Raw genomic sequence first — 27,473 nt, 5'->3', positions numbered from 1 at the left:
TGGTGCCATTCAACACTGAGGAGGCCAGATCTATAAATTATGTGTCACTGTCACATGCAGCAGATGGAACACAAATTAATATCATACTTATCGATTCCAATATTAAAGTTTATGACTATCACAAGAATTGTTTGGATATTTTCAAAATAAACATTCATTCACTGCCGATGTTCTTGAATATTGTAGGTGTATGTACATCCTGTTAAAAAATTGTTTGTGTATTCACTAAAAAACAAATGTTCAGTCCATTGGTAAGTACGCGCGTGGATTTCACCAAGAAAAGTTACATACGTAGGTTGTTAGATCATGGTATATGTACAAAGTGAGAACCCGGTGCGAATACAACAATCCGATGGATTATACTAGACTCACTATACCCATTTACCTAGCTCACTCATTGCCAAACATCACATAACATTGCGTGCCGCATGTTAACTTGTAATACGGATCCGCGTCCAAAATGAAGACGAATTGTGCTGTATTGATTAAGGTTGCACCATAAATAGCATTTAAAAATAGTAGACATGTAAAATAACATCATATTCATATTCCACACATTTTTCTAATCAAATTCCACATATAACATGTTAAAATTGGAGCTACGGTTTAAAAGATATGGACATTTACATTTGTGCCCCTAACTCGAATCCACTACTCAGATTTGCACCTAATTTCGATGCCTAGTCAAATTTTCCCCTCTGTCGTTAGTTCCCCTTATATAAATGCCCTTTTGTGTCGTTTCTGTCTGACCAAACCTCGTTGAGCGTGTACTAGACGTTTTATGGACATCATTGCCCCTGTCTCCTTATGTCATTCACATGCGGGACCCAGTCTGAAAAATCAAAGGAAAAAACTCTTTCTCTCACCCCCTCTCTACTTCACTTACTTATGGGGCCAAACTAGAAAAAGGAAAAAAGACTCTCTCTCACCCCTCTCTCACACACTTACAAGTGGTCCAAACAAAAATTATAAAAGTAAAATAAAACCTTCTCTCTCAGACCCTCTCTCTTCCTGACATGTGGGCCATGGGCCCACAGTCAAGGTCAACACCGGTCCACACCTGGAACACAAGCCCGGTCTTGAGTTCATGTGCTCGCCGGTAGCTCACTGTAGGTGGCCGAATGACCGCAGTTGGAGGGCGCGAGGTGCGGGGTAGCTAGACGATGCACGCTAGTGTGACTGGCGCGGCAGACGTAGGCGGGCCGCCGCACAACCAATTCTGTCGAGCTTGATCATGGCGGCGGCTTCGAGCAGGGGGGTCCGGGCACGAAATCGAGCAGGGAAAGAGGGAAGTAGGCTCGCATGGTCATAGCGAAAACGACATGGCGGTCGGGGTGTTGTACGGTTGCTTGGAGAGGCCGAATTTTGGAAATGAAGACCAGTGGTTGTGGCGGCGATCGGGGTCCCAGGTATCGTCTAGGGGAGGCTCCCTCCCGAATTAACCCTATAGTGCATAATAGAGGAAGATTACGAGGAAGAGAGAGAGGGGGAGAGGGGGAGAGTTGGAGAGAGAAAGAGAAGAGAGGTAGGAGTAGGTCGGAGTCGCAGGCACCTCACCCCGGCGAGCCCCACCTTCAACCATGAGAGAGAGACAGAGAGGAAGAAGATGATCATGACCAGCCAGAGAGGAAGAAGATTATTACTTTATTACTCCCTCCTTCTCAAAACAAGTGTTTCAACACTAGTATAATTTTGCACTAAAGTTAGTACAAAATTAAGACGCTTATTTTGGCACGGAGGGAGTAGTAGTTATACATATTAGGTATAGAATAGAAGATAGATAGACTAGTGGGGCGCTGGTCCCTGAGCGTGGACGAAGAGGTGTGTCAATTTCATGCAGACGTGTGCAAGTGGGAGAGTTCCAGCAATCCTGGAAAGATCGTCACGGGGGAAGAGAGCTCCACACTTGGTCAGGTCGACCAAGAAAGTACACCATTTCAATAGAAAAATAAAAGACAGTACAAGGCACGTCTATATAAGCACGCCCATACCGAGGCATTCTGTTACTCAAGAGCAAGAAAGCTATACCAACACCGAGACCTTAAGCTCCAAGAGATTGGCCCGCATTGTGACATTTTTGCTAGTGGCGCTGCTCTCTTTAGCCGTGCATCTCGCGCAGTCCGCGTCGTGCCGATCATGCCCGCCAACAAAGCCTTCCCAGTCTCCACCGTGTAAGAACAAGTCTTCACCATCGTCCATACCCTGCCCTCCAACTTCACAAACTCCCATACCCTCACCCACACCCACACTCACCCCGGTGATTCCGACGCCGGCACCGACCCCGACTGTCTTCATCCCTCCACCTACAAACACTCCGGCACCCACGCCCATACCGACCTCTTTAACTCCAACAGCGGCACCGACCCCTATGATGCCTCCAATACCAACGCCTATAACTCCGACGCCGGTACCAGCTCCTCTCTCTCCAACACTAACACCGGTGGCCCCAACATCTACACCCGTGATGCCGCCAACACAGACGCCTGTGACACCAACACCGGCACCGACCCCTATTTCTCCAACGCCAAACCCGGTGTGGCCCCAACACCTATCCCTGTGATGCCGCTAACACCGACGCCGGAATCGACCCCTGTCTCTCCACCGCCAAGTCCGGTGGCCCCAACACCGACCCATGTTGTTCCGACGCCAGCACCAACCCCTGTCTCTCCAACGCCAACCCCGGTGAACCCCAACACCGGCCCCTGTGATGCCGCCAACACCAACATCGGTGACTCCGATGCCAGCACCGACCCCCGTTTCTCCAACGCCAACCCCGGTGGCCCCAACACCGACTCCTATGATGCCGCCTCCACCGACCCCTGTGACTCCGATGCCAGCACCAACCCCTGTCTCTCCAACGCCAATCCTGGTGGCCCCAATAGCGAACCCCGTGATGCCGCCAGCCCCCACCCCTGTGACTCCGACGCCACCCCAAGCCACGGCCCCAGCGCCGGCTACATCGACCGGCAAGTGCCCCGTGGAGACACTAAAGCTGCTTGCGTGCGTGGACGTGTTCAATGGGCTGTTGCACGAGGTGATCGGCAGTAGCGCCAGCAATACGTGCTGCCCGCTGCTGTCTGGCGTTGCCGACCTCGACGCTGCTCTCTGCATTTGCACCACCATTAAGGTCAAGGCCCTCAACATCAACCTCTTGCTGCCCATCGCCATCGAGGTGCTCGTCAACCAGTCCGGCAAGAGAGTGCCGAAAGACTTCCGCTGCCCTAATTAAGCTCCATCGATTACTATATGTACTATCAGTATCACCTGCATATGAATGCGATACATGCATTAAATTCTCTTGTGTGGTCACACAGGTGACATATAGAAGTGTAATAATCTATATGTACATGGATTTGCAGCTCCGACTCGCTACTTGTGACGGGGAGCTGTGGAGCATGCATACATTGTCTTTGTGTAACAGCGTATCATATAGTAACCGTATAACATGTTACCAATTGTGGTCTTCCATCGGTTTTGTAGTGTGTGTTTTCTTTTTGAAGAACTATGAATAAAATGTCCGTACTGTGTAAAAGAAGTTTTCACATCCACTTGTAACCCATACCAACATACTTGTTGAACCATACGCTTTAAGGATGCGGATTTTCGTGCTGAACATTTTGATATATTATACATGTTTTCCGACATCGTATGCAAAAGTTATAGCCATTTTAGTTTTTCATAACACTTTTTTGCAAAACATGTCCAAACTTAAGTTTTTAAATTTTCCTAACTAGTAGATGTAGTAATATAACTACATCTCGAAGGATTTTATTTTTTCAATTTTTTATCATTTTCTTTTGTTTTTTTTCAAACTGAAATGGCGATACACAGGGGGGTAGAGTTTGAGACACGAACCCCTTTAGTCCCGGTTTGAGACACGAACCGGGACTAAAGGGTGCGATGCCTTTAGTCCCGGTTCGTGTCTCAAACCGGGACTAAAGGTCTCATTTGAACCGGGACTAATGCCTTTAGCCGCTCGAACACATTAGTCCCGGTTCGTAGTGCAACCGGGACTAATGTGTATATTGGGCTGTGACCAAAGCCCTGTTTTCTACCAGTGTCCTTTAGTACAGGAAATCCATATGTATGCAAGAGTGAGTACAAAAATACTCAGCAAACACAATATAGAACATCAGTAAATGAGGAACTCCATGATTTCAGATGGGAACACAAAAATATATCTGAAAGCACAATCTTAGAAAGGCTATAACCGTCCCAACAAGAAACCATGCATTTGTAAGAACTTTCTCTTGTAGTGAGCATTCTGGAATGTCCACACAATGCTTTATACCACCGACACTTTCAGATTGAACACGTGTGGCGTCCTCGCCGACCTAGCTCAAGCCCACCAGATTATTCACACCATGCCTTATAGCACCGACACTTCGGATTGGACATGTGTGACGTCCTCACCGTCCTAGCTTTCAGAAATATATATCCAGTGGAACATCCGAGCACCCATATAAAAATCACATTGTTCATCTGTAACTCCGCGTGAACCCGAATGGGCGCAAGGATACGAAATCAGACAATAAAAATTAACAATGAATGCACACACATTGGTCAACCATACAAAACGGGTGTTCGTCATGCAGTTTTCTCAAATCAACTATTAGACCGCAGAATTGTCCTCGACTCTTGAAGCTCTCGAACCTATTCGTTAAAACTAATTAAGAAAGCTACTTCAAATACTAATCACTTACAACAGTGTTCATGCCTAACCGTGTATTGGCATCTTTCATATACTTGTAAACATGGATCCATCAGTCTCTATCTCTTTATGTACATAAGAGGCCGAACTAATTTCCAACCAACAGATGCCTACTTCTATTCGTATAGGCAGTTGGAAGATTGATTCTTATCTAACAGGGACAATTATTCGGACCATTCGGATTGATGTTTGTGCCATGGATATTGCGGATGTCCTTGTTGGACAAGCATCAATCTGCCAAACTGCCTATAAGAATAGAATTAGGCAGCTGTAGGCTGGAAATTCTTTTGGCATGTTATGTACATAAACTAGACTCTGAGAAAAGGACTGATGGATCCATGTTTACAAGTAAATGAAAGATGCCAGTACATGGTTAGGCATACACACTATGTTAAGTGATTAGTATTTGAATTAGCCTTCTAAATCATTTTCTACGAATGGGTTTGAGAGTTTCAAGAGTTGAGACAATTCTACGGTCTAATAGTTGAGTCGAGGCAAGTGCCTGACGAACCCCTGTTTTGTAGGGTTGACCATTGTGTGTGCATTCGTTGTTATTTCTTATTGTCTGATTTCGTATCCTTGTGCCCATTCGGGTTCACTCGGAGTTACGGATGATCAATGTGATTTTTATATCGATGCTCAGATGTTCCACGGGATATTTATTTCTGAAAGCCAGGACGGTGAGGACGTCACACATGTCTAATACGAAGTGTCTGTGGTTTAAGGCGTGGTGTGAATAATCCGGTGGGCTTGAGCTAGGTCGTTGTGGACGCGACACTTGTTCAATCCGAAAGTGTAGTTGGTATAAAGCATTGTGTGGATATTCCGGAATGCTCAATACAAGAGAAAGTTCTTACAAATGCATGGTTTCTGTGTGTTGCAAACGGGAGAGTAAACATTTTTTAGCTGAGCAACTATTTTCATTTCAATTCAATTTTTATTCTGATTCGTCATATTGATACCGTGCACCTACGACCACAAACATGCAATATCTGGGTGGTGCCATTCAACACTGAGGAGGCCAGATCTATAAATTATGTGTCACCGTGACATGCAGCAGATGGAACACAAATTAATATCATACTTATCGGTTCCAATATTAAAGTTTATGACTATCACAAGAATTGTTTGGATATTTTCAAAATAAACATTCATTCACTTCCGATGTTCATGAATTTTTTCAGTGTATGTACATCCTGTTAAAAAATTGTTTGTGTATTCACTAAAAAACAAATGTTCAGTCCATTGGTAAGTACGCGCGTGGAATTCACCAAGAAAAATTACATACGTAGGTTGTTAGATCATGGTATATGTACAAAGTGAGAACCCGGTGCAATTACAACAAGACGATGGATTATAATAGACTCACTATAATCATTTACCTAGCTCACTCCTTGCCAAACATCACATAACATTGCGTGCCGTGTGTTAACTTGTAATACGGATCCGCGTCCAAAATGAAGACGAATTGTGCTGTATTGATTAAAGTTCAACCATAAATAGCATTTAAAAATAGTAGACATGTAAAATAGCATCATATTCAGATTCTACACATTTTTCTAATCAAATTCCACATATACCATGTTAAAATTGGAGTTACGGTTTAAAAGACATGGACATTTACATTTGTGCCCCTAACTCGAATCCACTACTCAGATTTGCCCCTAATTTCGATGCATACTCAAATTTCCCCGTCTGTCGTTAGTTCCCCTTATAGAAATGCCCTTTTGTGTCGTTTCCGTCTGACCAAAGCTCATTGAGCGTGTACTAGACGTTTTAGGGACATCATTGCCCCTGTCTCCTTATGTCATTCACATGCGGGACCCACTATGAAAAATCAAAGGAAAAAACTCTTTCTCTCACCCCCTCTCTCACTCACTTGCTTATGGGGCCAAACTACAAAAATGAAAAAAGACTTTCTCACACCTCTCGCACACACTTACAAGTGGGCCAAACAAAAATTATAAAAGTAAAAATAAAACCTTCTCTCTCAGACCCTCTCTCTTCCTGACATGTGGGCCATGGGCCAACAGTCAAGGTCAACACCGGTCCACACCTGGAACACAAGCCCGGTCTTGAGTTCATGTGCTCGCCGGTATCTCACCGTCGGCTCAACGTAGGTGGCCGAATGACTGCGGTCGGAGGGCGCGAGGTGCGGGGTAGCTAGACAACGCGCGCCAGTGTGACTGGCGCAGCAGACGTAGGCGGGCCGCCGTACAACCGATTATGTCGAGCTTGATCACGGCGGCGGCTCCGAGCAGGGGGGTCCGGGCACGAAATCGAGCAGGGAAAGAGGGAAGTAGGCTCGCATGGTCATAGCGAAGACGACATGTTGGTCGGGGTGTTGTACGGTTGCTCGGAGATGCCGAATTTAGGAGATGAAGACCGGTGGTTGTGGCGGCAATCGGGGTCCCGCGTATCGTCTAGGGGAGGCTCCCTCCCGAATTAACCCTATAGTGCATACTAGAGGAAGATTACTTGGAAGAGAGAGGGGGAGACGGGGAGAGTTAGAGAGAGAAAGAGAAGAGAGGTAGGAGCAGGTCGGCGTCGCAGGCACCTCACCCCGGCAAGCCCCACCGTCGACCATGGGAGAGAGACAGAGAGGAAGAAGATGATCATGACCAGCCAGAGAGGAAGAAGATTATTACTTTATTACTCCCTCCTTCTCAAAACAAGTGTTTCAACACTAGTATAATTTTGCACTAAAGTTAGTACAAAGTTGAGACGTTTATTTTGGAACGGAGGCAGTAGTAGTTATACATATTAGGTATAGAATAGAAGATAGATAGACTAGTGGAGCGCTGGTCCCTGAGCGTGGACGATGAGGTGTGTTAATTTCATCCAGACGTGTGCAAGTGGGAGAGGTCCAGCAATCCTGGAAAGATCGTCACGGGGAAGAGGGCTCCACACTTGGTCAGGTCGACAGAGAAAGTACACCATTTCAATAGAAAAATCAAAGACAGTACACGGCACGCCTATATAAGCATGCCCATACCGAGGCATTCTGTTAGTCAAGAGCAAGAAAGCTATTCCAACACCAAGACCTTAAGCTCCAAGAGCATGGCCCGCATTACGGCGTTCTTGCTGGTGGCGCTGCTCTCCTTAGCCGTGCATCTCGCGCAGTCCACGTCATGCCGATCATGCCCGCCGACAAAGCCTTCCCAGCCTCCACCGTGTAAGCACAAGTCTTCACCATCGTCAATACCCTGCCCTCCACCTTCACAAACTCCCATGCCCTCACCAACACCCACACTTACCCCGGTGACTCCGACGCCGGCACCGACCCCGACTGTCTTCATCCCTCCACCTACAAACGCTCCGGCACCCACGCCCTTACCGACCTCTGTAACCCCAACATCGGCACCGACCCCTATGATGCCTCCAATACCAACCCCTATAACTCCGAAGCCGGTACCAGCTCCTCTCTCTCCAACACCAACACCGGTGGCCCCAAAACCTACACCCGTGATGCCGCCAACACAGACGCCTGTGACACCAACGCCGGCACCGACCCCTGTTTCTCCAACGCCAAACCCGGTGGCCCCAACACCTACCCCTGTGATGCCACCAACACCGACGCCGGCATCGACCCCTTTCTCTCCAACGCCAAGTCCGGTGGCCCCAACACCGACCCATGTGGTTCCGATGCCAGCACCAACCCCTGTCTCTCCAACGCCAACCCCGGTGGCCCCAACACCGGCCCCTGTGATGCCGCCAACACCAACATCGGCGACTCCGATGCCAGCACCGACCCCCGTTTCTCCAACGCCAACCCCGGTGGCCCCAACACCGACTCCTATGATGCCGCCACCACCGACCCCTGTGACTCCGATGCCAGCACCAACCCCTGTCTCTCCAACGCCAATCCCGGTGGCCCCAATATCGACCCCCGTGATGCCGCCAGCACCCACCCCTGTGACTCCGACGCCACCCCCAGCCCCGGCCGCAGCGCCGGCTACATCGACCGGCAAGTGCCCCGTGGACACACTAAAGCTGCGTGCGTGCGTGGACGTGCTCAATGGGCTGTTGCACACGGTGATCGGCAGTAGCGCCAGCAATACATGCTGCCCGCTGCTGTCCGGCGTTGCCGACCTCGACGCTGCTCTCTGCCTTTGCACCACCATCAAGGTCAAGGCCCTCAACATCAACCTCATGCTGCCCATCGCCATCGAGGTGCTCGTCAACCAGTGCGGCAAGAGAGTGCCGAAAGACTTCCGCTGCCCTAATTAAGCTCCATCGATTACTATATGTACTATCATTATCACCTGCATATGAATGAGATACATGCATTAAATTCTCTTGTGTGGTCACACAGGTGACATATCGAAGTGTAATAATCTATATGTACATGGATTTGCAGCTCTGACTCGCTACTTGTGACGGGGAGCTGTGGAGCATGCATACATTGTCTTTGTGTAACAGCGTATCATATAGTAACCGGATAACATGTTACCAATTGTGGTCTTCCATCGGTTTTGTAGTGTGTGTTTTCTTTTTGAAAAACTATGAATAAAATGTCCGTACTGTGTAAAAGAAGTTTTCACATCCACTTGTAACCCATACCAACATACTTGTTGAACCATACGCTTTACAGGATGCGGATTTTCGTGCTGAACATTTTGATATATTATACATTTTTTCCGACATCGTATGCAAAAGTTATAGCCGTTTTACTTTTTCATAACACTTTTTTGCAAAACATGTCCAAACTTAAGTTTTTAAATTTTCCTAACTAGTAGATGTAGTAATATAACTACATCTCGAAGGATTTTATTTTTTCAATTTTTTATCATTTTCTTTTGTTTTTTTTTCAAACTGAAATGGCGATAAACAGGGGGGTAGAGTTTGAGACACGAACCCCTTTAGTCCCGGTTTGAGACACGAACCGGGACTAAAGGGTGCGATGCCTTTAGTCCCGGTTCGTGTCTCAAACCGGGACTAAAGGTCTCATTTGAACCGGGACTAATGCCTTTAGCCGCTCGAACACATTAGTCCCGGTTCGTAGTGCAACCGGGACTAATGTGTATATTGGGCTGTGACCAAAGCCCTGTTTTCTACCAGTGTCCTTTAGTACAGGAAATCCATATGTATGCAAGAGTGAGTACAAAAATACTCAGCAAACACAATATAGAACATCAGTAAATGAGGAACTCCATGATTTCAGATGGGAACACAAAAATATATCTGAAAGCACAATCTTAGAAAGGCTATAACCATCCCAACAAGAAACCATGCATTTGTAAGAACTTTCTCTTGTAGTGAGCATTCTGGAATGTCCACACAATGCTTTATACCACCGACACTTTCAGATTGAACACGTGTGGCGTCCTCGCCGACCTAGCTCAAGCCCACCAGATTATTCACACCATGCCTTATACCACCGACACTTCGGATTGGACATGTGTGACGTCCTCACCGTCCTAGCTTTCAGAAATATATATCCAGTGGAACATCCGAGCACCCATATAAAAATCACATTGATCATCTGTAACTCCGCGTGAACCCGAATGGGCGCAAGGATACGAAATCAGACAATAAAAATTAACAATGAATGCACACACATTGGTCAACCATACAAAACGGGTGTTCGTCATGCAGTTTTCTCAAATCAACTATTAGACTGCAGAATTGTCCTCGACTCTTGAAGCTCTCGAACCTATTCGTTAAAACTAATTAAGAAAGCTACTTCAAATACTAATCACTTACAACAGTGTTCATGCCTAACCGTGTATTGGCATCTTTCATATACTTGTAAACATGGATCCATCAGTCTCTATCTCTTTATGTACATAAGAGGCCTAACTAATTTCCAACCTACAGATGCCTAATTCTATTCGTACAGGCAGTTGGGCAGATTGATTCTTATCTAACAGGGACAATTATTCGGACCATTCGGATTGATGTTTGTGCCATGGATATTGCGGATGTCCTTGTTGGACAAGCATCAATCTGCCAAGCTGCCTATAAGAATAGAATTAGGCAGCTGTAGGCTGGAAATTCTTTTGGCATGTTATGTACATAAACTAGACTCTGAGAAAAGGACTGATGGATCCATGTTTACAAGTAAATGAAAGATGCCAGTACATGGTTAGGCATACACACTATGTTAAGTGATTAGTATTTGAATTAGCCTTCTAAATCATTTTCTACGAATGGGTTTGAGAGTTTCAAGAGTTGAGACAATTCTACGGTCTAATAGTTGAGTCGAGGCAAGTGCCTGACGAACCCCTGTTTTGTAGGGTTGACCATTGTGTGTGCATTCGTTGTTATTTCTTATTGTCTGATTTCGTATCCTTGTGCCCATTCGGGTTCACTCGGAGTTACGGATGATCAATGTGATTTTTATATCGATGCTCAGATGTTCCACGGGATATTTATTTCTGAAAGCCAGGACGGTGAGGACGTCACACATGTCTAATACGAAGTGTCTGTGGTTTAAGGCGTGGTGTGAATAATCCGGTGGGCTTGAGCTAGGTCGTTGTGGACGCGACACTTGTTCAATCCGAAAGTGTAGTTGGTATAAAGCATTGTGTGGATATTCCGGAATGCTCAATACAAGAGAAAGTTCTTACAAATGCATGGTTTCTGTGTGTTGCAAACGGGAGAGTAAACATTTTTTAGCTGAGCAACTATTTTCATTTCAATTCAATTTTTATTCTGATTCGTCATATTGATACCGTGCACCTACGACCACAAACATGCAATATCTGGGTGGTGCCATTCAACACTGAGGAGGCCAGATCTATAAATTATGTGTCACCGTGACATGCAGCAGATGGAACACAAATTAATATCATACTTATCGGTTCCAATATTAAAGTTTATGACTATCACAAGAATTGTTTGGATATTTTCAAAATAAACATTCATTCACTTCCGATGTTCATGAATTTTTTCAGTGTATGTACATCCTGTTAAAAAATTGTTTGTGTATTCACTAAAAAACAAATGTTCAGTCCATTGGTAAGTACGCGCGTGGAATTCACCAAGAAAAGTTACATACGTAGGTTGTTAGATCATGGTATATGTACAGAGTGAGAACCCGGTGCAATTACAACAAGACGATGGATTATAATAGACTCACTATAATCATTTACCTAGCTCACTCCTTGCCAAACATCACATAACATTGCGTGCCGTGTGTTAACTTGTAATACGGATCCGCGTCCAAAATGAAGACGAATTGTGCTGTATTGATTAAAGTTCAACCATAAATAGCATTTAAAAATAGTAGACATGTAAAATAGCATCATATTCAGATTCTACACATTTTTCTAATCAAATTCCACATATACCATGTTAAAATTGGAGTTACGGTTTAAAAGACATGGACATTTACATTTGTGCCCCTAACTCGAATCCACTACTCAGATTTGCCCCTAATTTCGATGCATACTCAAATTTCCCCGTCTGTCGTTAGTTCCCCTTATAGAAATGCCCTTTTGTGTCGTTTCCGTCTGACCAAAGCTCATTGAGCGTGTACTAGACGTTTTAGGGACATCATTGCCCCTGTCTCCTTATGTCATTCACATGCGGGACCCACTATGAAAAATCAAAGGAAAAAACTCTTTCTCTCACCCCCTCTCTCACTCACTTGCTTGTGGGGCCAAACTACAAAAATGAAAAAAGACTTTCTCACACCTCTCGCACACACTTACAAGTGGGCCAAACAAAAATTATAAAAGTAAAAATAAAACCTTCTCTCTCAGACCCTCTCTCTTCCTGACATGTGGGCCATGGGCCAACAGTCAAGGTCAACACCGGTCCACACCTGGAACACAAGCCCGGTCTTGAGTTCATGTGCTCGCCGGTATCTCACCGTCGGCTCAACGTAGGTGGCCGAATGACTGCGGTCGGAGGGCGCGAGGTGCGGGGTAGCTAGACAACGCGCGCCAGTGTGACTGGCGCAGCAGACGTAGGCGGGCCGCCGTACAACCGATTATGTCGAGCTTGATCACGGCGGCGGCTCCGAGCAGGGGGGTCCGGGCACGAAATCGAGCAGGGAAAGAGGGAAGTAGGCTCGCATGGTCATAGCGAAGACGACATGTTGGTCGGGGTGTTGTACGGTTGCTCGGAGATGCCGAATTTAGGAGATGAAGACCGGTGGTTGTGGCGGCAATCGGGGTCCCGCGTATCGTCTAGGGGAGGCTCCCTCCCGAATTAACCCTATAGTGCATACTAGAGGAAGATTACTTGGAAGAGAGAGGGGGAGACGGGGAGAGTTAGAGAGAGAAAGAGAAGAGAGGTAGGAGCAGGTCGGAGTCGCAGGCACCTCACCCCGGCGAGCCCCACCGTCGACCATGGGAGAGAGACAGAGAGGAAGAAGATGATCATGACCAGCCAGAGAGGAAGAAGATTATTACTTTATTACTCCCTCCTTCTCAAAACAAGTGTTTCAACACTAGTATAATTTTGCACTAAAGTTAGTACAAAGTTGAGACGTTTATTTTGGAACGGAGGCAGTAGTAGTTATACATATTAGGTATAGAATAGAAGATAGATAGACTAGTGGAGCGCTGGTCCCTGAGCGTGGACGATGAGGTGTGTTAATTTCATCCAGACGTGTGCAAGTGGGAGAGGTCCAGCAATCCTGGAAAGATCGTCACGGGGAAGAGGGCTCCACACTTGGTCAGGTCGACAGAGAAAGTACACCATTTCAATAGAAAAATCAAAGACAGTACACGGCACGCCTATATAAGCATGCCCATACCGAGGCATTCTGTTAGTCAAGAGCAAGAAAGCTATTCCAACACCAAGACCTTAAGCTCCAAGAGCATGGCCCGCATTACGGCGTTCTTGCTGGTGGCGCTGCTCTCCTTAGCCGTGCATCTCGCGCAGTCCACGTCATGCCGATCATGCCCGCCGACAAAGCCTTCCCAGCCTCCACCGTGTAAGCACAAGTCTTCACCATCGTCAATACCCTGCCCTCCACCTTCACAAACTCCCATGCCCTCACCAACACCCACACTTACCCCGGTGACTCCGACGCCGGCACCGACCCCGACTGTCTTCATCCCTCCACCTACAAACGCTCCGGCACCCACGCCCTTACCGACCTCTGTAACCCCAACATCGGCACCGACCCCTATGATGCCTCCAATACCAACCCCTATAACTCCGAAGCCGGTACCAGCTCCTCTCTCTCCAACACCAACACCGGTGGCCCCAACACCTACACCCGTGATGCCGCCAACACAGACGCCTTTGACACCAACGCCGGCACCGACCCCTGTTTCTCCAACGCCAAACCCGGTGGCCCCAACACCTACCCCTGTGATGCCACCAACACCGACGCCGGCATCGACCCCTTTCTCTCCAACGCCAAGTCCGGTGGCCCCAACACCGACCCATGTGGTTCCGATGCCAGCACCAACCCCTGTCTCTCCAACGCCAACCCCGGTGGCCCCAACACCGGCCCCTGTGATGCCGCCAACACCAACATCGGCGACTCCGATGCCAGCACCGACCCCCGTTTCTCCAACGCCAACCCCGGTGGCCCCAACACCGACTCCTATGATGCCGCCACCACCGACCCCTGTGACTCCGATGCCAGCACCAACCCCTGTCTCTCCAACGCCAATCCCGGTGGCCCCAATATCGACCCCCGTGATGCCGCCAGCACCCACCCCTGTGACTCCGACGCCACCCCCAGCCCCGGCCGCAGCGCCGGCTACATCGACCGGCAAGTGCCCCGTGGACACACTAAAGCTGCGTGCATGCGTGGACGTGCTCAATGGGCTGTTGCACACGGTGATCGGCAGTAGCGCCAGCAATACATGCTGCCCGCTGCTGTCCGGCGTTGCCGACCTCGACGCTGCTCTCTGCCTTTGCACCACCATCAAGGTCAAGGCCCTCAACATCAACCTCATGCTGCCCATCGCCATCGAGGTGCTCGTCAACCAGTGCGGCAAGAGAGTGCCGAAAGACTTCCGCTGCCCTAATTAAGCTCCATCGATTACTATATGTACTATCAGTATCACCTGCATATGAATGCGATACATGCATTAAATTCTCTTGTGTGGTCACACAGGTGACATATCGAAGTGTAATAATCTATATGTACATGGATTTGCAGCTCTGACTCGCTACTTGTGACGGGGAGCTGTGGAGCATGCATACATTGTCTTTGTGTAACAGCGTATCATATAGTAACCGGATAACATGTTACCAATTGTGGTCTTCCATCGGTTTTGTAGTGTGTGTTTTCTTTTTGAAAAACTATGAATAAAATGTCCGTACTGTGTAAAAGAAGTTTTCACATCCACTTGTAACCCATACCAACATACTTGTTGAACCATACGCTTTACAGGATGCGGATTTTCGTGCTGAACATTTTGATATATTATACATTTTTTCCGACATCGTATGCAAAAGTTATAGCCGTTTTACTTTTTCATAACACTTTTTTGCAAAACATGTCCAAACTTAAGTTTTTAAATTTTCCTAACTAGTAGATGTAGTAATATAACTACATCTCGAAGGATTTTATTTTTTCAATTTTTTATCATTTTCTTTTGTTTTTTTTTCAAACTGAAATGGCGATAAACAGGGGGTAGAGTTTGAGACACGAACCCCTTTAGTCCCGGTTTGAGACACGAACCGGGACTAAAGGGTGCGATGCCTTTAGTCCAGGTTCGTGTCTCAAACCGGGACTAAAGGTCTCATTTGAACCGGGACTAATGCCTTTAGCCGCTCGAACACATTAGTCCCGGTTCGTAGTGCAACCGGGACTAATGTGTATATTGGGCTGTGACCAAAGCCCTGTTTTCTACCAGTGTCCTTTAGTACAGGAAATCCATATGTATGCAAGAGTGAGTACAAAAATACTCAGCAAACACAATATAGAACATCAGTAAATGAGGAACTCCATGATTTCAGATGGGAACACAAAAATATATCTGAAAGCACAATCTTAGAAAGGCTATAACCATCCCAACAAGAAACCATGCATTTGTAAGAACTTTCTCTTGTAGTGAGCATTCTGGAATGTCCACACAATGCTTTATACCACCGACACTTTCAGATTGAACACGTGTGGCGTCCTCGCCGACCTAGCTCAAGCCCACCAGATTATTCACACCATGCCTTATACCACCGACACTTCGGATTGGACATGTGTGACGTCCTCACCGTCCTAGCTTTCAGAAATATATATCCAGTGGAACATCCGAGCACCCATATAAAAATCACATTGATCATCTGTAACTCCGCGTGAACCCGAATGGGCGCAAGGATACGAAATCAGACAATAAAAATTAACAATGAATGCACACACATTGGTCAACCATACAAAACGGGTGTTCGTCATGCAGTTTTCTCAAATCAACTATTAGACCGCAGAATTGTCCTCGACTCTTGAAGCTCTCGAACCTATTCGTTAAAACTAATTAAGAAGGCTACTTCAAATACTAATCACTTACAACAGTGTTCATGCCTAACCGTGTATTGGCATCTTTCATATACTTGTAAACATGGATCCATCAGTCTCTATCTCTTTATGTACATAAGAGGCCGAACTAATTTCCAACCTACAGATGCCTAATTCTATTCGTATAGGCAGTTGGGCAGATTGATTCTTATCTAACAGGGACAATTATTCGGACCATTCGGATTGATGTTTGTGCCATGGATATTGCGGATGTCCTTGTTGGACAAGCATCAATCTGCCAAGCTGCCTATAAGAATAGAATTAGGCAGCTGTAGGCTGGAAATTCTTTTGGCATGTTATGTACATAAACTAGACTCTGAGAAAAGGACTGATGGATCCATGTTTACAAGTAAATGAAAGATGCCAGTACATGGTTAGGCATACACACTATGTTAAGTGATTAGTATTTGAATTAGCCTTCTAAATCATTTTCTACGAATGGGTTTGAGAGTTTCAAGAGTTGAGACAATTCTACGGTCTAATAGTTGAGTCGAGGCAAGTGCCTGACGAACCCCTGTTTTGTAGGGTTGACCATTGTGTGTGCATTCGTAGTTATTTCTTATTGTCTGATTTCGTATCCTTGTGCCCATTCGGGTTCACTCGGAGTTACGGATGATCAATGTGATTTTTATATCGATGCTCAGATGTTCCACGGGATATTTATTTCTGAAAGCCAGGACGGTGAGGACGTCACACATGTCTAATACGAAGTGTCTGTGGTTTAAGGCGTGGTGTGAATAATCCGGTGGGCTTGAGCTAGGTCGTTGTGGACGCGACACTTGTTCAATCCGAAAGTGTAGTTGGTATAAAGCATTGTGTGGATATTCCGGAATGCTCAATACAAGAGAAAGTTCTTACAAATGCATGGTTTCTGTGTGTTGCAAACGGGAGAGTAAACATTTTTTAGCTAAGCAACTATTTTCATTTCAATTCAATTTTTATTCTGATTCGTCATATTGATACCGTGCACCTACGACCACAAACATGCAATATCTGGGTGGTGCCATTCAACACTGAGGAGGCCAGATCTATAAATTATGTGTCACCGTGACATGCAGCAGATGGAACACAAATTAATATCATACTTATCGGTTCCAATATTAAAGTTTATGACTATCACAAGAATTGTTTGGATATTTTCAAAATAAACATTCATTCACTTCCGATGTTCATGAATTTTTTCAGTGTATGTACATCCTGTTAAAAAATTGTTTGTGTATTCACTAAAAAACAAATGTTCAGTCCATTGGTAAGTACGCGCGTGGAATTCACCAAGAAAAGTTACATACGTAGGTTGTTAGATCATGGTATATGTACAAAGTGAGAACCCGGTGCAATTACAACAAGACGATGGATTATAATAGACTCACTATAATCATTTACCTAGCTCACTCCTTGCCAAACATCACATAACATTGCGTGCCGTGTGTTAACTTGTAATACGGATCCGCGTCCAAAATGAAGACGAATTGTGCTGTATTGATTAAAGTTCAACCATAAATAGCATTTAAAAATAGTAGACATGTAAAATAGCATCATATTCAGATTCTACACATTTTTCTAATCAAATTCCACATATACCATGTTAAAATTGGAGTTACGGTTTAAAAGACATGGACATTTACATTTGTGCCCCTAACTCGAATCCACTACTCAGATTTGCCCCTAATTTCGATGCATACTCAAATTTCCCCGTCTGTCGTTAGTTCCCCTTATAGAAATGCCCTTTTGTGTCGTTTCCGTCTGACCAAAGCTCATTGAGCGTGTACTGGACGTTTTAGGGACATCATTGCCCCTGTCTCCTTATGTCATTCACATGCGGGACCCACTATGAAAAATCAAAGGAAAAAACTCTTTCTCTCACCCCCTCTCTCACTCACTTGCTTGTGGGGCCAAACTACAAAAATGAAAAAAGACTTTCTCACACCTCTCGCACACACTTACAAGTGGGCCAAACAAAAATTATAAAAGTAAAAATAAAACCTTCTCTCTCAGACCCTCTCTCTTCCTGACATGTGGGCCATGGGCCCACAGTCAAGGTCAACACCGGTCCACACCTGGAACACAAGCCCGGTCTTGAGTTCATGTGCTCGCCGGTATCTCACCGTCGGCTCAACGTAGGTGGCCGAATGACTGCGGTCGGAGGGCGCGAGGTGCGGGGTAGCTAGACAACGCGCGCCAGTGTGACTGGCGCAGCAGACGTAGGCGGGCCGCCGTACAACCGATTATGTCGAGCTTGATCACGGCGGCGGCTCCGAGCAGGGGGGTCCGGGCACGAAATCGAGCAGGGAAAGAGGGAAGTAGGCTCGCATGGTCATAGCGAAGACGACATGTTGGTCGGGGTGTTGTACGGTTGCTCGGAGATGCCGAATTTAGGAGATGAAGACCGGTGGTTGTGGCGGCAATCGGGGTCCCGCGTATCGTCTAGGGGAGGCTCCCTCCCGAATTAACCCTATAGTGCATACTAGAGGAAGATTACTTGGAAGAGAGAGGGGGAGACGGGGAGAGTTAGAGAGAGAAAGAGAAGAGAGGTAGGAGCAGGTCGGAGTCGCAGGCACCTCACCCCGGCGAGCCCCACCGTCGACCATGGGAGAGAGACAGAGAGGAAGAAGATGATCATGACCAGCCAGAGAGGAAGAAGATTATTACTTTATTACTCCCTCCTTCTCAAAACAAGTGTTTCAACACTAGTATAATTTTTCACTAAAGTTAGTACAAAGTTGAGACGTTTATTTTGGAACGGAGGCAGTAGTAGTTATACATATTAGGTATAGAATAGAAGATAGATAGACTAGTGGAGCGCTGGTCCCTGAGCGTGGACGATGAGGTGTGTTAATTTCATCCAGACGTGTGCAAGTGGGAGAGGTCCAGCAATCCTGGAAAGATCGTCACGGGGAAGAGGGCTCCACACTTGGTCAGGTCGACAGAGAAAGTACACCATTTCAATAGAAAAATCAAAGACAGTACACGGCACGCCTATATAAGCATGCCCATACCGAGGCATTCTGTTAGTCAAGAGCAAGAAAGCTATTCCAACACCAAGACCTTAAGCTCCAAGAGCATGGCCCGCATTACGGCGTTCTTGCTGGTGGCGCTGCTCTCCTTAGCCGTGCATCTCGCGCAGTCCACGTCATGCCGATCATGCCCGCCGACAAAGCCTTCCCAGCCTCCACCGTGTAAGCACAAGTCTTCACCATCGTCAATACCCTGCCCTCCACCTTCACAAACTCCCATGCCCTCACCAACACCCACACTTACCCCGGTGACTCCGACGCCGGCACCGACCCCGACTGTCTTCATCCCTCCACCTACAAACGCTCCGGCACCCACGCCCATACCGACCTCTGTAACCCCAACATCGGCACCGACCCCTATGATGCCTCCAATACCAACCCCTATAACTCAGAAGCCGGTACCAGCTCCTCTCTCTCCAACACCAACACCGGTGGCCCCAACACCTACACCCGTGATGCCGCCAACACAGACGCCTGTGACACCAACGCCGGCACCGACCCCTGTTTCTCCAACGCCAAACCCGGTGGCCCCAACACCTACCCCTGTGATGCCACCAACACCGACGCCGGCATCGACCCCTTTCTCTCCAACGCCAAGTCCGGTGGCCCCAACACCGACCCATGTGGTTCCGATGCCAGCACCAACCCCTGTCTCTCCAACGCCAACCCCGGTGGCCCCAACACCGGCCCCTGTGATGCCGCCAACACCAACATCGGCGACTCCGATGCCAGCACCGACCCCCGTTTCTCCAACGCCAACCCCGGTGGCCCCAACACCGACTCCTATGATGCCGCCACCACCGACCCCTGTGACTCCGATGCCAGCACCAACCCCTGTCTCTCCAACGCCAATCCCGGTGGCCCCAATATCGACCCCCGTGATGCCGCCAGCACCCACCCCTGTGACTCCGACGCCACCCCCAGCCCCGGCCGCAGCGCCGGCTACATCGACCGGCAAGTGCCCCGTGGACACACTAAAGCTGCGTGCGTGCGTGGACGTGCTCAATGGGCTGTTGCACACGGTGATCGGCAGTAGCGCCAGCAATACATGCTGCCCGCTGCTGTCCGGCGTTGCCGACCTCGACGCTGCTCTCTGCCTTTGCACCACCATCAAGGTCAAGGCCCTCAACATCAACCTCATGCTGCCCATCGCCATCGAGGTGCTCGTCAACCAGTGCGGCAAGAGAGTGCCGAAAGACTTCCGCTGCCCTAATTAAGCTCCATCGATTACTATATGTACTATCAGTATCACCTGCATATGAATGCGATACATGCATTAAATTCTCTTGTGTGGTCACACAGGTGACATATCGAAGTGTAATAATCTATATGTACATGGATTTGCAGCTCTGACTCGCTACTTGTGACGGGGAGCTGTGGAGCATGCATACATTGTCTTTGTGTAACAGCGTATCATATAGTAACCGGATAACATGTTACCAATTGTGGTCTTCCATCGGTTTTGTAGTGTGTGTTTTCTTTTTGAAAAACTATGAATAAAATGTCCGTACTGTGTAAAAGAAGTTTTCACATCCACTTGTAACCCATACCAACATACTTGTTGAACCATACGCTTTACAGGATGCGGATTTTCGTGCTGAACATTTTGATATATTATACATTTTTTCCGACATCGTATGCAAAAGTTATAGCCGTTTTACTTTTTCATAACACTTTTTTGCAAAACATGTCCAAACTTAAGTTTTTAAATTTTCCTAACTAGTAGATGTAGTAATATAACTACATCTCGAAGGATTTTATTTTTTCAATTTTTTATCATTTTCTTTTGTTTTTTTTTCAAACTGAAATGGCGATAAACAGGGGGGTAGAGTTTGAGACACGAACCCCTTTAGTCCCGGTTTGAGACACGAACCGGGACTAAAGGGTGCGATGCCTTTAGTCCCGGTTCGTGTCTCAAACCGGGACTAAAGGTCTCATTTGAACCGGGACTAATGCCTTTAGCCGCTCGAACACATTAGTCCCGGTTCGTAGTGCAACCGGGACTAATGTGTATATTGGGCTGTGACCAAAGCCCTGTTTTCTACCAGTGTCCTTTAGTACAGGAAATCCATATGTATGCAAGAGTGAGTACAAAAATACTCAGCAAACACAATATAGAACATCAGTAAATGAGGAACTCCATGATTTCAGATGGGAACACAAAAATATATCTGAAAGCACAATCTTAGAAAGGCTATAACCATCCCAACAAGAAACCATGCATTTGTAAGAACTTTCTCTTGTAGTGAGCATTCTGGAATGTCCACACAATGCTTTATACCACCGACACTTTCAGATTGAACACGTGTGGCGTCCTCGCCGACCTAGCTCAAGCCCACCAGATTATTCACACCATGCCTTATACCACCGACACTTCGGATTGGACATGTGTGACGTCCTCACCGTCCTAGCTTTCAGAAATATATATCCAGTGGAACATCCGAGCACCCATATAAAAATCACATTGATCATCTGTAACTCCGCGTGAACCCGAATGGGCGCAAGGATACGAAATCAGACAATAAAAATTAACAATGAATGCACACACATTGGTCAACCATACAAAACGGGTGTTCGTCATGCAGTTTTCTCAAATCAACTATTAGACCGCAGAATTGTCCTCGACTCTTGAAGCTCTCGAACCTATTCGTTAAAACTAATTAAGAAGGCTACTTCAAATACTAATCACTTACAACAGTGTTCATGCCTAACCGTGTATTGGCATCTTTCATATACTTGTAAACATGGATCCATCAGTCTCTATCTCTTTATGTACATAAGAGGCCGAACTAATTTCCAACCAACAGATGCCTACTTCTATTCGTATAGGCAGTAGGAAGATTGATTCTTATCTAACAGGGACAATTATTCGGACCATTCGGATTGATGTTTGTGCCATGGATATTGCGGATGTCCTTGTTGGACAAGCATCAATCTGCCAAACTGCCTATAAGAATAGAATTAGGCAGCTGTAGGCTGGAAATTCTTTTGGCATGTTATGTACATAAACTAGACTCTGAGAAAAGGACTGATGGATCCATGTTTACAAGTAAATGAAAGATGCCAGTACATGGTTAGGCATACACACTATGTTAAGTGATTAGTATTTGAATTAGCCTTCTAAATCATTTTCTACGAATGGGTTTGAGAGTTTCAAGAGTTGAGACAATTCTACGGTCTAATAGTTGAGTCGAGGCAAGTGCCTGACGAACCCCTGTTTTGTAGGGTTGACCATTGTGTGTGCATTCGTTGTTATTTCTTATTGTCTGATTTCGTATCCTTGTGCCCATTCGGGTTCACTCGGAGTTACGGATGATCAATGTGATTTTTATATCGATGCTCAGATGTTCCACGGGATATTTATTTCTGAAAGCCAGGACGGTGAGGACGTCACACATGTCTAATACGAAGTGTCTGTGGTTTAAGGCGTGGTGTGAATAATCCGGTGGGCTTGAGCTAGGTCGTTGTGGACGCGACACTTGTTCAATCCGAAAGTGTAGTTGGTATAAAGCATTGTGTGGATATTCCGGAATGCTCAATACAAGAGAAAGTTCTTACAAATGCATGGTTTCTGTGTGTTGCAAACGGGAGAGTAAACATTTTTTAGCTGAGCAACTATTTTCATTTCAATTCAATTTTTATTCTGATTCGTCATATTGATACCGTGCACCTACGACCACAAACATGCAATATCTGGGTGGTGCCATTCAACACTGAGGAGGCCAGATCTATAAATTATGTGTCACCGTGACATGCAGCAGATGGAACACAAATTAATATCATACTTATCGGTTCCAATATTAAAGTTTATGACTATCACAAGAATTGTTTGGATATTTTCAAAATAAACATTCATTCACTTCCGATGTTCATGAATTTTTTCAGTGTATGTACATCCTGTTAAAAAATTGTTTGTGTATTCACTAAAAAACAAATGTTCAGTCCATTGGTAAGTACGCGCGTGGAATTCACCAAGAAAAGTTACATACGTAGGTTGTTAGATCATGGTATATGTACAAAGTGAGAACCCGGTGCAATTACAACAAGACGATGGATTATAATAGACTCACTATAATCATTTACCTAGCTCACTCCTTGCCAAACATCACATAACATTGCGTGCCGTGTGTTAACTTGTAATACGGATCCGCGTCCAAAATGAAGACGAATTGTGCTGTATTGATTAAAGTTCAACCATAAATAGCATTTAAAAATAGTAGACATGTAAAATAGCATCATATTCAGATTCTACACATTTTTCTAATCAAATTCCACATATACCATGTTAAAATTGGAGTTACGGTTTAAAAGACATGGACATTTACATTTGTGCCCCTAACTCGAATCCACTACTCAGATTTGCCCCTAATTTCGATGCATACTCAAATTTCCCCGTCTGTCGTTAGTTCCCCTTATAGAAATGCCCTTTTGTGTCGTTTTCGTCTGACCAAAGCTCATTGAGCGTGTACTAGACGTTTTAGGGACATCATTGCCCCTGTCTCCTTATGTCATTCACATGCGGGACCCACTATGAAAAATCAAAGGAAAAAACTCTTTCTCTCACCCCCTCTCTCACTCACTTGCTTGTGGGGCCAAACTACAAAAATGAAAAAAGACTTTCTCACACCTCTCGCACACACTTACAAGTGGGCCAAACAAAAATTATAAAAGTAAATATAAAACCTTCTCTCTCAGACGCTCTCTCTTCCTGACATGTGGGCCATGGGCCCACAGTCAAGGTCAACACCGGTCCACACCTGGAACACAAGCCCGGTCTTGCGTTCATGTGCTCGCCGGTATCTCACCGTCGGCTCAACGTAGGTGGCCGAATGACTGCGGTCGGAGGGCGCGAGGTGCGGGGTAGCTAGACAACGCGCGCCAGTGTGACTGGCGCAGCAGACGTAGGCGGGCCGCCGTACAACCGATTATGTCGAGCTTGATCACGGCGGCGGCTCCGAGCAGGGGGGTCCGGGCACGAAATCGAGCAGGGAAAGAGGGAAGTAGGCTCGCATGGTCATAGCGAAGACGACATGTTGGTCGGGGTGTTGTACGGTTGCTCGGAGATGCCGAATTTAGGAGATGAAGACCGGTGGTTGTGGCGGCAATCGGGGTCCCGCGTATCGTCTAGGGGAGGCTCCCTCCCGAATTAACCCTATAGTGCATACTAGAGGAAGATTACTTGGAAGAGAGAGGGGGAGACGGGGAGAGTTAGAGAGAGAAAGAGAAGAGAGGTAGGAGCAGGTCGGAGTCGCGGGCACCTCACACCGGCGAGCCTCACCGTCGACCATGGGAGAGAGACAGAGAGGAAGAAGATGATCATGACCAGCCAGAGAGGAAGAAGATTATTACTTTATTACTCCCTCCTTCTCAAAACAAGTGTTTCAACACTAGTATAATTTTGCACTAAAGTTAGTACAAAGTTGAGACGTTTATTTTGGAACGGAGGCAGTAGTAGTTATACATATTAGGTATAGAATAGAAGATAGATAGACTAGTGGAGCGCTGGTCCCTGAGCGTGGACGATGAGGTGTGTTAATTTCATCCAGACGTGTGCAAGTGGGAGAGGTCCAGCAATCCTGGAAAGATCGTCACGGGGAAGAGGGCTCCACACTTGGTCAGGTCGACAGAGAAAGTACACCATTTCAATAGAAAAATCAAAGACAGTACACGGCACGCCTATATAAGCATGCCCATACCGAGGCATTCTGTTAGTCAAGAGCAAGAAAGCTATTCCAACACCAAGACCTTAAGCTCCAAGAGCATGGCCCGCATTACGGCGTTCTTGCTGGTGGCGCTGCTCTCCTTAGCCGTGCATCTCGCGCAGTCCACGTCGTGCCGATCATGCCCGCCGACAAAGCCTTCCCAGCCTCCACCGTGTAAGCACAAGTCTTCACCATCGTCAATACCCTGCCCTCCACCTTCACAAACTCCCATGCCCTCACCAACACCCACACTTACCCCGGTGACTCCGACGCCGGCACCGACCCCGACTGTCTTCATCCCTCCACCTACAAACGCTCCGGCACCCACGCCCATACCGACCTCTGTAACCCCAACATCGGCACCGACCCCTATGATGCCTCCAATACCAACCCCTATAACTCCGAAGCCGGTACCAGCTCCTCTCTCTCCAACACCAACACCGGTGGCCCCAACACCTACACCCGTGATGCCGCCAACACAGACGCCTGTGACACCAACGCCGGCACCGACCCCTGTTTCTCCAACGCCAAACCCGGTGGCCCCAACACCTACCCCTGTGATGCCACCAACACCGACGCCGGCATCGACCCCTTTCTCTCCAACGCCAAGTCCGGTGGCCCCAACACCGACCCATGTGGTTCCGATGCCAGCACCAACCCCTGTCTCTCCAACGCCAACCCCGGTGGCCCCAATACCGGCCCCTGTGATGCCGCCAACACCAACATCGGCGACTCCGATGCCAGCACCGACCCCCGTTTCTCCAACGCCAACCCCGGTGGCCCCAACACCGACTCCTATGATGCCGCCACCACCGACCCCTGTGACTCCGATGCCAGCACCAACCCCTGTCTCTCCAACGCCAATCCCGGTGGCCCCAATATCGACCCCCGTGATGCCGCCAGCACCCACCCCTGTGACTCCGACGCCACCCCCAGCCCCGGCCGCAGCGCCGGCTACATCGACCGGCAAGTGCCCCGTGGACACACTAAAGCTGCGTGCGTGCGTGGACGTGCTCAATGGGCTGTTGCACACGGTGATCGGCAGTAGCGCCAGCAATACATGCTGCCCGCTGCTGTCCGGCGTTGCCGACCTCGACGCTGCTCTCTGCCTTTGCACCACCATCAAGGTCAAGGCCCTCAACATCAACCTCATGCTGCCCATCGCCATCGAGGTGCTCGTCAACCAGTGCGGCAAGAGAGTGCCGAAAGACTTCCGCTGCCCTAATTAAGCTCCATCGATTACTATATGTACTATCAGTATCACCTGCATATGAATGCGATACATGCATTAAATTCTCTTGTGTGGTCACACAGGTGACATATCGAAGTGTAATAATCTATATGTACATGGATTTGCAGCTCTGACTCGCTACTTGTGACGGGGAGCTGTGGAGCATGCATACATTGTCATTGTGTAACAGCGTATCATATAGTAACCGGATAACATGTTACCAATTGTGGTCTTCCATCGGTTTTGTAGTGTGTGTTTTCTTGTTGAAAAACTATGAATAAAATGTCCGTACTGTGTAAAAGAAGTTTTCACATCCACTTGTAACCCATACCAACATACTTGTTGAACCATACGCTTTACAGGATGCGGATTTTCGTGCTAAACATTTTGATATATTATACATTTTTTCCGACATCGTATGCAAAAGTTATAGCCGTTTTACTTTTTCATAACACTTTTTTGCAAAACATGTCCAAACTTAAGTTTTTAAATTTTCCTAACTAGTAGATGTAGTAATATAACTACATCTCGAAGGATTTTATTTTTTCAATTTTTTATCATTTTCTTTTGTTTTTTTTTCAAACTGAAATGGCGATAAACAGGGGGTAGAGTTTGAGACACGAACCCCTTTAGTCCCGGTTTGAGACACGAACCGGGACTAAAGGGTGCGATGCCTTTAGTCCCGGTTCGTGTCTCAAACCGGGACTAAAGGTCTCATTTGAACCGAGACTAATGCCTTTAGCCGCTCGAACACATTAGTCCCGGTTCGTAGTGCAACCGGGACTAATGTGTATATTGGGCTGTGACCAAAGCCCTGTTTTCTACCAGTGTCCTTTAGTACAGGAAATCCATATGTATGCAAGAGTGAGTACAAAAATACTCAGCAAACACAATATAGAACATCAGTAAATGAGGAACTCCATGATTTCAGATGGGAACACAAAAATATATCTGAAAGCACAATCTTAGAAAGGCTATAACCATCCCAACAAGAAACCATGCATTTGTAAGAACTTTCTCTTGTAGTGAGCATTCTGGAATGTCCACACAATGCTTTATACCACCGACACTTTCAGATTGAACACGTGTGGCGTCCTCGCCGACCTAGCTCAAGCCCACCAGATTATTCACACCATGCCTTATACCACCGACACTTCGGATTGGACATGTGTGACGTCCTCACCGTCCTAGCTTTCAGAAATATATATCCAGTGGAACATCCGAGCACCCATATAAAAATCACATTGATCATCTGTAACTCCGCGTGAACCCGAATGGGTGCAAGGATACGAAATCAGACAATAAAAATTAACAATGAATGCACACACATTGGTCAACCATACAAAACCGGTGTTCGTCATGCAGTTTTCTCAAATCAACTATTAGA

General features: G+C 46.7%; 1 protein-coding gene and 1 pseudogene across 1 annotated transcript; both read left to right on the top strand.

Annotated features, from left to right (window-relative positions):
* The first annotated feature begins 2,568 nt into the window (after positions 1 to 2,568).
* LOC109783959 (uncharacterized) lies at positions 2,569 to 9,244 on the top strand. Its single transcript, XM_073505728.1, has 2 exons — positions 2,569 to 3,220; positions 8,453 to 9,244. The coding sequence occupies exons 1-2, from the start codon at positions 2,708 to 2,710 to the stop codon at positions 8,939 to 8,941; spliced, it is 1,002 nt and encodes a 333-aa protein (XP_073361829.1). The 5' UTR covers positions 2,569 to 2,707; the 3' UTR covers positions 8,942 to 9,244.
* Positions 9,245 to 13,338: 4,094 nt separating this feature from the next.
* LOC141027992 (uncharacterized) lies at positions 13,339 to 26,387 on the top strand (annotated as a pseudogene).
* Positions 26,388 to 27,473: the final 1,086 nt, after the last annotated feature.

The sequence above is a fragment of the Aegilops tauschii genome, chromosome 7, assembly GCF_002575655.3.
Source record: "Aegilops tauschii subsp. strangulata cultivar AL8/78 chromosome 7, Aet v6.0, whole genome shotgun sequence".
Taxonomy (NCBI): domain Eukaryota; kingdom Viridiplantae; phylum Streptophyta; class Magnoliopsida; order Poales; family Poaceae; genus Aegilops; species Aegilops tauschii.
This window is presented reverse-complemented; position numbering and strand designations above follow the sequence as displayed.

Bases quoted from the DNA above. Each gene is read 5' to 3' on its own strand.
- LOC109783959 (XM_073505728.1), top strand. From the start codon at position 2,708: ATGCCGCCAACACCAACATCGGTGACTCCGATGCCAGCACCGACCCCC. The intron at 3,221-8,452 runs CCTAATTAAGCT...GCGACTCCGATG, and splicing joins TGCCGAAAGACTTCCGCTGC to CCAGCACCGACCCCCGTTTC.